Genomic DNA, 10,000 nt, shown 5'->3' on the forward strand with positions numbered 1-10,000 from the left:
GTAATTGTATTATTGTTTTTGTTAACTGAAAGGAAAATTAAATAATCTTTCTTCTTTTAAATTAGAAATTCTCAAATTTCCTTGTCGATTCATCGATATTACCATACAGTTCAAGCTGAGCTTCTTCTGCTACACCATATCTTCATCAAGTAATCTTCTTCTTCTTCTTCTTCTTCTTCTTTCTAAATAATCCATATGTTAAGGGGTCGGTTGTCTGATGAATCCTCTCCAATGCCTTCTATCAAGGCATCCACTTCCACTAAACCTCTTCTCCCCTTATCACCCTTCACCTTATCTCGCCATCTAATTAAAGTAATACTCGTTATCTAATAATATTAACATTATTACTATTTTCATACATATACATGAATGCTTTCTATCTTTCAGTGCATTTTACATTACTTTCCTCTGCATTGTACCAACTAGGTAGGTTCCTTTCTGCATTCAAACTTCTAAGTTGCTGCTTTTCCATCCCACCCAACCATCAAGTTTGCCTAATTTCCTTCAGAGGTTTATGTTCATTTTTTCCCTCCCGACACCCACATCCTCAAACTTCATCTCAACTGTTACTTCTTTAGAAAATCAGGTGCATTGTAAGGCAGCTCTAGTTGGAGCTTATTTTTATGCAGGCGGTGGTTTAATGAGACCAACTTCTGGTCGTTGGAATTTAATTATAAGACGAGCGACACTTTGCTAGAACTTTGCATACAGCCTAAATCTGGCAGGTGCTTTCTCTCTCTCTCTCTCTCTCTCTCTCTCTCTCTCTCTCTCTCTCTCTCTCTCTCTCTCTCTCTCTGTCCTCTCATCTAAAAGGAAAAACCTTCTTTCCTTACAAAAATAAAACTTGAAATTTTATTTTATTATATGCATATAATTTTTTCTCCATTCAACATAGCGTGAGAAATCATAGGCCTATGTTTTAATCTTCAGTTTTAATCAAGGTAGATTTTACAAATAATAGCGAAATGGTTTACACAGAAGGAAAGCAATATGGTTTTGAGGCAGCATGAGTCATAAAGAATACTGGTATCGCACAGTTCAACTTATTTCATAAGTGATATGAAATGATCAGTTAATAATTCTGTGGTCCCGATTCTATATCTTAGTTATTCTGCCTTGGACAAAGCACGCAACAGTATATCTCTCAGCTGTTGAGTGATTTAAAAAAGGAAGCATTCAATTGATGAGGAGGATCAAAATACGATGATATATATATATATATATATATATATATATATATATATATATATATATATATATATATATATATATATATATATATATATATATATATATATATATATATATATATATATGCTTTCTTACGAAGCTGGTCTACATAAAAGTAGAATATTTTATTCCCGCATTTCATTTGTGTATTTAAATAGCTAGCTTATAAGGTTGGTTCCTCTCACGTAGGATTAAGTATATGTATATAAATTACATAAAACTGTCGTCATTCCTTTAATTGTATTTTCATTCAGTTCCATGTATGTAAATTTACGTTATTTTAAAGAATTAAATTCTCATTCCACATATTTTAGTTACGAAGTCTTATGTAAACTTGTTAAAAGGTTTGCTGTATGACACACACGCTAGGGATTGCATCATGTTTCCAGGTGGTTGGAAGTTACAGGAAAGTTCTCAACGGGAATTTATTCCTTTTTTTAATGTTGCTAGAGGAGGTGGGTGGAGTTACCCGGGAGAGTTTCTTCACCATGCAACAATAGTAATCAACTTCAAAATATTAAGTTGGCAACCTTGATGCCCCCAGAGCCATGCTCCCTTGCTAAGCGAATGCTTTCCTCGAAGCTTCTAGAGTAAATTAAGGGTATATATGCATATATAGGGCCTAACAATGCATAGGAACCAAAGATATCCAAAATATTCTAGGTATAGTGTTGTTCAAACGTTGGTGATATTATTGTATGAGGATTATTTAAGCCCACATCGTAGAGGAAGGTATGGAAAAGGAGAGCATTTGGCTCCAAGGAAACACCATGTTTTTCTTAAAACCTCTGATTTTATTAGAACAACTAAACCCCTAAGTAAACATAATGAGACGTACATTAAGCAAAAATAGTTACAAAATTCACACTCATAAATATGATGACTTGTAAATATCAAATGCTAAATTAATTGTACTTCAATATACACTTCAAGTAAAAGAAACAGAATTAAATATATAACCAAGAAACTAACAAAAAAAACATTGGAACATGAGTTATAAAAGAAAATGGTGGTGCTATTTCATATACACTATAAGGAAACTCCTTTCAAGTGGATATGCAGAAGACACCTTTCTAAATTCAACATCTTCCCGGCAATAGGGGACGAAGCCACCTATTAAAAGAGCACAACTTAGACCTTATCTAAATTATACATGGTGAAAAAATACACAATAAAAATTAGTAATGTAGTTTTACAAATAAACACATTAAGCTTTGTTTGACATGCACAACTGCATGACTTACAGTGACTATTATAAATCTAACTTAGTAGGAGGCTTAATTACTCTACCAGATTTAGACTTTGGAAGTACATCATCATCACTAACAGTATGAATAGGCATTTGAGGATTATCACATACATCTCTATCAAAATCATCACAGGATGCATCAGTAGTAATCAAATCTTCAGATCTACCTACTTCAGGATTATACAATCTTTGAATGGGTCTAGTCATTTCTCCAATTTAAGTTTTGAGCCTTAAAATTCTTACAAGTCCATCTCTACCTTTAAAAACATCTACAATAACCCCAAGAGGCCACTTCAATCTGGGGAGGTTATCCTCCTTTATCAACACAAGGTCACCCTTAGACAAATCACATTTTTTATTGAATCCTTTAACAACTTGAGGCAAATTGGTTATATAATTGCTACTCCAAATTTTCCAAAAATGTTTTAGGTTCTTGTTTCTTAAAACTTCTCTTTCATTCAAGTCCCTGGAAGTCACCTTACATGGCTCAAAATTTATTAAGGATTTACAGTGTGGGGCTCTTCCTAGGATAAAATGTGATGGAGTGAGATAATGAATGGAGTCAAGTTCATCAATCACATAGGCCAATGGTCTGGAATTAATACAGGACTCTATTTCTACTAGTATAGTTTCTAATTCACTCTTAATTACATAGTTCAGAAACAGTGTCTTTCTCAAGGCGAGCTTAACTGACCTAATGAGTCTCTCCCACCAGCCCCCCCCCCCCACCCAAACAGGGAGCATGAGGGGCTATAAAGTTCCATTTGGGAGCCAAGTGGCCATACAACCTAGCAGCTACAAAAGTCTTTGCATTATCTGAATATATGACACTAGGTAAACTTCTGGCAACAAATCTTCTTATAGCCAATAAGCAGTCAGGCAAGGATAAAGATTCTATAAGCTCTAGGTGTACGGCTCTTACAACACCACAAGTGAACAACAATACATAAAATTTCTTACTAGGACAATCAGCACAAAAGAGGAGGCCTGCATTATCTAAGCCTGTTACATCAAAGGATGGAGAAGTCCTTACTCTTTCTTCAGGTAATGGAGCCACAGGCTGACTACAAGGTTTTGAATTATGCCAACGGCAACTTAAACATTCCTTTATTACTGTCTTAGCTAATCTCCTCATTCCTATAATACAAAAGTTATTCCGTAGGGATGAAATTACGGTATCCACACCTGCATGCTCTAAAAACCTGTGCTGAAATCTGATCAACAGTTTAGCAAATTAACCATTTGGAATTATGACAGGATGTTTAGTGTCATAGTTCAAGTTAGAAGACTCAAGACGTCCCCTAATTCTTAATAAGCCTTTATCATCTAGAAAGGGGTCAAGATTTCTTAATATAGACCATTGAGGGATAGCCTTTTTACCCAAAAGTACCTTTATTTCTGCAGAAAACACTTCTCTTTGGATGCAGTAAATCAACTTCAGCTTAGCAAAATCAATCTCTTCAGTAATGAGAGGGCCTGCCACTTTGTTATTACTATTTCTACAATTTATGATAAATCTTAAAACATAAGCTGTAACTCTTAACACCTTGCTTAATTTACTATATCGATCTAAATCTATCAAAGGGTTGTCTGGCACGCCTTGTACATTAAGACAAACAGCAGTACTTCCTATGCCTATTTCATCTTTATACTTAACTGGGTTAGCTTCCCTTTCCTGGTATTGGGATTCTTTTAACATACTAGGCCCATAGAGCCACATAGTACTATCCACAAGCTTGTCTGCCAACAGACCTCGTGTTATCAGGTCAGCAGGATTGTCCTTACTTATACAATGTTGCCAGCAACTTGGAGATGTTAACTTTCTGATTTCCTTTACCCGATTAGCTACTAATAGGTCCTTCTTTCTAGCATCTCTTTGAATCCATGACAGAGCAATGGTATAATCTGCCCAACACCTAACTCTAACACAGTTATCTAGGTTAAGGGTATTCTTCACAAAGTTGACTAATCGTGAACACAAAAGACATCCCATGAGTTCTAACCTCGGCAATGTAATTGTCTTTATGGGAGCCACTCTTGACTTAGAGGACACTAATGATACCTTGTATGAGCCGTTCTCCACAGGCACTCACAGGTACACACATCACCAAACCCATGTAGCTCCATATGACTAAGCTTCCCCCAGGCCTTTTGTGAAAAATAACATCTATCTATCTGATAATTCTTAAAATGCTGACTACTAAGTAGCCATCTTTGAAACATTAGCTTCAACTCTGATGGCATTTCTTGATCCCAAGTCAAACCCAGTTTCCAGAGTTCCTGAAAAAGTATCTTGCCATACATAACATATGGACTAATTAACCCTAAAGGGTAAAAAATCTTAGCTATCACACTAAGGATACTTCGCTTAGTAGAGACTACTTCTACAAAGGAATCTGAGTTTATGCCATCAAAGGAGAAACTTTCCAGTGAGTTACACCACTTCAGGCCTAATACAGTATTGGGTTCATCAGAATTTAAAAAAGGTACCTTGTCACATAACTGAGAAGTAATTAGCAAACTATTTGATACAAGTTTTGTAAGGTCCATACTAGCATCGGCTAAAATGCTACGGGCTTCACAAAATTTATCAGCTGCTTCTACAGCAGAATCCACACCACTCAACCAATTGTCTGTATACATGTTAGTCTTCAAATCTTGCACTGCACTAGTTGGGGGATACTTATCCAAATGATGTTTGCAACCTCATAGCGACCATTCACAAACTTCATAGTACTCTCAAATCCTTTGAAAACTTTGGTTTCACTATAACTTTCAACAAGTTCCCTAGGCTTAACCCCTACAGTTTCCAAATCCCAAAACTTACACAAATCTGAATCTGAAACAGAGAAGATACACAATAATTGTGGTACAGAGTAGGTACAAGAGTCATTGGTTTTATACAGCCTGCCACTCAAGACATAACCAAAGAGAGACTTCATGGCTACGACATGGTAAATTTGGAAGGCATCTACAGGAGAAATCAGTGTCCAGTAGAAATCTAGACCAATCAGTATATCAATCTCAATGGGAGAATCATGGTGGTAATCATCAGCTAACACAACATGAGAAAAAGAGTTAAGCACTGAATCTGGTACAATAGACCTAACCAAGGGTTGACATATTCTGGGAATCTCCGCAGCAATAATACGTACCACCTTCTTATCAGAGTCCCACAACTTTAACTCATAAACATTTCTGTGTTCATTTTTTCCACTACTATGACCACCAAAACTAGAGTATGGCATAGGTGCACTAGTGATCCATTGTGGTTTACACTTCTTCACAAATTTGCTACTAATATAAGACCTGTCTGCACCATTATCAAACATTACCTGAGCAGTGATAACAGTACCATCACTACCACTCACCTGAAATTTGGCAGTTTGTAAAATGGCACAGTTACCACCTTGCCCTTTTAGAAGTGCCACATCGCCAGGCTTGTCACTGCCAACAGCACCTTCCTTTGCTTCACTTTCCTCCTTCTTTAGGTTCATTTCCAGACTAACACCACACATTAAGGTAGAATGGGCACCGTTACGCTTTGTACACCTTGTACGAGCTTTACAGTCTCTTGACATGTGTTCACTCTTCAAACACTTGAAACACAGGCCTAAACTTCTTATTTTTTCACCTCGCTCCTTTCCACTCAATTCTGGCACACCATAACAGTTTTATGATTTGTGTTTCTTGGCACAGAAACTGCACATTGTGTTTTCTTGCTTGGACGAATCATGAAGGGCTGCGGCTGAATACACCTTGTCTTTAGAACTCTTATTTTCAATTTTCTTTACTTCACTACTACTCTTTCCCTTAAAGGCTTCAGACCTTTCTAATCTTGAAATTTCCTTGTCTAAGAATGTCAATAACCAATCTAAATCACTCTCATGTCCATCACCATCCCTGGCCCACTCTAGCCGCAGTTCACTTGGCAAACAGGAGAGGATGATATGTGTAAGAAACACTTCACATTGTTTTCTTGTGATGCCTAGTGCCTCCAAACTGCAGATGTGTATTAGAATGTCATTTCGTAATTTCCACAGCTGTGCCACACCCTTGGGTCCACTGACATTAATGTTGACCACACCATTTAACAATGGCTGAACATGAGCAAAAATAATCCTTTCTGGCTTGTAGTAGCGTTCTTTCAGTAGTTTTCAGGCAACCTGGTAATTAGCACTGGTATGAGCTAGTCCCTTCACTACATTCCTGGCATATCCCTCCAGCAAAGACAGCAAATAAGTGAACTTACTAATCACTGGAATGTCTGTTGCATCAATGTGGGAATTATATTGATCCCAGAAGGACTGCCATTGGGTCACTTCACCACTAAACTTCGGTAGCTCCAGCTTGGGTAACTTGACATTGGTGATATCTGACTCTCGAGATGAAGACTGTCCACTTATACTCCCGGCTTTAGAACCAGGACACGATGCTGCTGCTAAATTCCTTATCTGGTCTTCAGCTTGTATCCTAGGATGCACACTTATTGTTCTAAACTCATGGGGTTTATCCAAAAGTTGTTCTAGTTCTTCTTCAGCTACATCAATTTCTATTGCTTCTTGGACTTCATCCAACTTAGCTAGTCTCTGGTCGTATTCCTTGATAGCATACTCAAATTGACTAATAGTTGTGGTGGAAGACTCCAGAAGGTCACTCAGTGCCTTGGAAGCTCTTGTCACCCACCCTCGACATGTCGTCCTAGTCTTCTTTAACTTCTCCATTATCTTCACTGCACAACTTACTTATTTTCTTAGAGGGAGTGTTCCCGGGTCTGGGCACCAAAATGTGGGGGATTATTTAAGCCCACATTGTACAGGAAGGTATGGAAAAAGGAGAGCATTGGGCTCCAAGGAAACACCATGTTTTTCTTAAAACCTTTGATTTTATTAGAACAACTAAACCCCTAAGTAAACATAATGAGACGTACATTAAGCAAAAATAGTTACAAAATTCACACTCATAAATATGATGACTTGTAAATATCTAATACTAAATTAATTGTACTTCAATATACACTTTAAGTAAAAGAAACAGAATTAAATATATAACCAAGAAACTAACAAAAAAAACATTGGAACATGAGTTATAAAAGAAAATGGTGGTGCTATTTCAGATACACTATAAGGAAACTTCTTTCAAGTGAATATGCAGAAGACACCTTTCTAAATTCAACATATTGTGTTTAATTCAAAAGTGAAGTGTGTTAGTTTAAGTGAATTTATATTGTTAAGTTTTTGTAACTAATCCTGTGTATTAGGTTAAATAATGAAGTGTTTTTATTTTGCTTAACCGTTCAGTAACCTTTTGCGACCCAAAGGACATAAGAGTAACAGTTACGTATATGCAAGTGTAATTTTGAGTTATTATCTTAAGTGTTAAAGTGTCAGCTTTCTTTTTCATTAATTGTCAAAATTATGTATTTTCATAAATGAATTTCTAGTGAAACTAGTGATTGTATTATCTTTTGGAAGTTTTTTTTTTTTTTTTTTTTGGTCATAGTCTAAGGCAGAGTTTCTTTAACTTTTCTTTTGCAGCGGACCCCTTTTATTAAAATTACTCATGTAGCGGACCCTTTATTATTATAATTTTCCTCTTGAGTTTGAAAGTGTTTGCAGGTCATATTATACTGAAATTACATAAATGTTTATATTTTGCTTAACATAATTTCCACAACATTGATAATTTTGCATACAAATTTTCATGAACTTAACAGCAACGCTTCCTCCTCATATCTCACAACCATAGTTAATGCAATGAATGATACTGTTTTTGCTGCCTCACTACTGTTGGAATATCTGGCTCCAGTCTGCTGAGTTTCAGTCGCATGTCGGGTTCGACATTGATTCGGTTGCGCTTCTTCGTTTTAAGATCAACCAGTGTAGAAAATCCAATTTCACAGTTGTACATTGTTGGGAACGGTATTAAGTGTTTCAAAGCAATTTCTGCAAGTCCAGGGTACTCTGGCTGGACTTGAGCCCAAAAATTGGCTAAACTTCTTTCCCTGAATAGGGTCTTCAGTGTCCCACTTGTTGCAATCTTGACAAGATTATCAGCCTCTTTTGATGACAGGTTGACACTGACCTTTTCTTTATCTGTAACAAATGGATTTCTAATCCACTCAAAGCTTGGGTCTGGTTCTTCAAAATATTTTCCTAACTCTGAGTGAAGGCCTTGCAGATGGACTTTGAAAGCTTGTGTTGTGTCACCATCTAGCTCTTCCTTGGAAGTAAGCAGGAAATCTGCTAATGAAGGAAAAGACTCAATATCTTTGCAGTCAATGCGGCTGCACCACAAATCCAGCTTCATTCGTGTTGCCTGTATTTTGTCCTGCACTTTAATGATGGTAGTATCTTTTCCTTGCAAAGACAGATTCAATCCGTTTAGTGTACTGAAAATATCAGACAGGTATGCCAGTTTTGTGAGCCACTGGGTGTCATGCATTCGATTATAGAGGTCATGACGTTCATACAAGAAAATTTGCACTTCCTCAAGAAGTTCAAAGATACAGGAAAGCACTTTTCCCCGTGTCAGCCAGCGAACCTCTGTATGGTAAAGGAGTTTTGTGTGTTTGCTTCCCATCTCTTCACACAGAACTTTAAATAAGCGAGTGTTCAGTGCTTTCCCTTTGATGAAATTGGCAATTTTTACTGCCTCTTCCAGAACTGTTTTAAGACAGGTAGCCATATGTTTCACAGCAAGTTGTTCACGGTGAATGCAACAATGTGTTGCCTTTACCTGTGGTACAATGCTTTGTACCCGACTCACTAGGCCCCTTAGTTTACCAGTCATCGCAGTTGCACCATCTGTGCTGATTCTAACACATCGCGACCAGGAGAGTTCATTTTGGACAATAAAATCAATAGCTACATTAAAGATAGCCTCTCCTGTTGTGTTTGTAGGAAGAGGATGACAGAAAAGAAATTCATCATGTACTTCCCCACAGTAAATGTACCTAACAAAGCACAAAAGATTTGTCTCGTTCCCTATATCTGTGGACTCGTCCAGCTGTAGTGAAAAATACAGACTCTGCTGTAATTGTGACACCAGCTGAACTTTCACATTTTCAGCCATTGACGTTATCCTTTTCTTGACAGTGTCGTTGGACAAAGGTATCTTGTTTATTTCTTTACTAGCCTTTTCTCCAAACATGATCTCTGTCATTATCTTGGCTGCTGGTTTGACCAAAGTCTCACCTATGAATGCGCCTTTCCTGTTTTTGCAATTAATAACGACACATTGTATGAAGATTCAGTGGCCTTTGCATTTTCTCCAGGTATAAAAAAAGATGAAGTATCCTTTTTTCTGTGAATATCAAGTTCATTACATTTTCTTTGAAAAAATTCTATGGGTTTTCCCACCTATTCTTTATTTCTGGACTCGAAATGTCTTCTGAGCTTTGAGGGTTTCATAGCCTCATTAGCTAATGTTTCATAGCAGAAAACACGCTGTGGGATAGGATCCTCACTGTTGCCTTGCCAAAAAAATCTAAGTTTCAAGTAATCACTGCAGTATTTACGC

The 10,000-nt window shown here is 37.0% G+C and overlaps 6 protein-coding genes across 6 annotated transcripts in view; all 6 read right to left on the bottom strand.

Annotated features, from left to right (window-relative positions):
- LOC137639316 (uro-adherence factor A-like) overlaps nt 1-2,686 on the bottom strand; it is a 31,798-nt gene extending 29,112 nt beyond the window's left edge. The window contains exon 1 of the mRNA XM_068371596.1: nt 2,496-2,686. Coding sequence (XP_068227697.1) covers nt 2,496-2,686 — 191 coding nt within the window. The remainder of the gene's footprint in view (nt 1-2,495) is intronic.
- Nucleotides 2,687-3,713: 1,027 nt separating this feature from the next.
- Nucleotides 3,714-4,472, bottom strand: LOC137639317 (uncharacterized). Its single transcript, XM_068371597.1, has one exon. It carries the CDS (start codon nt 4,470-4,472, stop codon nt 3,714-3,716), a length of 759 nt encoding a protein of 252 aa, XP_068227698.1.
- A 658-nt stretch (nt 4,473-5,130) lies between these two features.
- Nucleotides 5,131-6,060, bottom strand: LOC137639318 (uncharacterized). Its single transcript, XM_068371598.1, has one exon. The coding sequence runs from the start codon at nt 6,058-6,060 to the stop codon at nt 5,131-5,133; it is 930 nt and encodes a 309-aa protein (XP_068227699.1).
- Nucleotides 6,061-6,153: 93 nt separating this feature from the next.
- Nucleotides 6,154-7,203, bottom strand: LOC137639319 (uncharacterized). Its single transcript, XM_068371599.1, has 2 exons — nt 6,685-7,203; nt 6,154-6,579 (listed from the first exon to the last, which is right to left on the bottom strand). The coding sequence occupies exons 1-2, from the start codon at nt 7,201-7,203 to the stop codon at nt 6,154-6,156; spliced, it is 945 nt and encodes a 314-aa protein (XP_068227700.1).
- Nucleotides 7,204-8,227: 1,024 nt separating this feature from the next.
- On the bottom strand, nt 8,228-9,643 carry LOC137639321 (zinc finger BED domain-containing protein 5-like). Its single transcript, XM_068371600.1, has one exon. It carries the CDS (start codon nt 9,641-9,643, stop codon nt 8,228-8,230), a length of 1,416 nt encoding a protein of 471 aa, XP_068227701.1.
- Nucleotides 9,644-9,840: 197 nt separating this feature from the next.
- The window catches only part of LOC137639322 (zinc finger BED domain-containing protein 5-like), a 408-nt gene continuing 248 nt past the window's right edge, over nt 9,841-10,000 (bottom strand). Inside the window, exon 1 of the mRNA XM_068371601.1 lies at nt 9,841-10,000. This exon is cut by the window's right edge and continues 248 nt beyond it. Coding sequence (XP_068227702.1) covers nt 9,841-10,000 — 160 coding nt within the window.

This window comes from Palaemon carinicauda, chromosome 4, assembly GCF_036898095.1.
Source record: "Palaemon carinicauda isolate YSFRI2023 chromosome 4, ASM3689809v2, whole genome shotgun sequence".
Taxonomy (NCBI): Eukaryota; Metazoa; Arthropoda; class Malacostraca; order Decapoda; family Palaemonidae; genus Palaemon; species Palaemon carinicauda.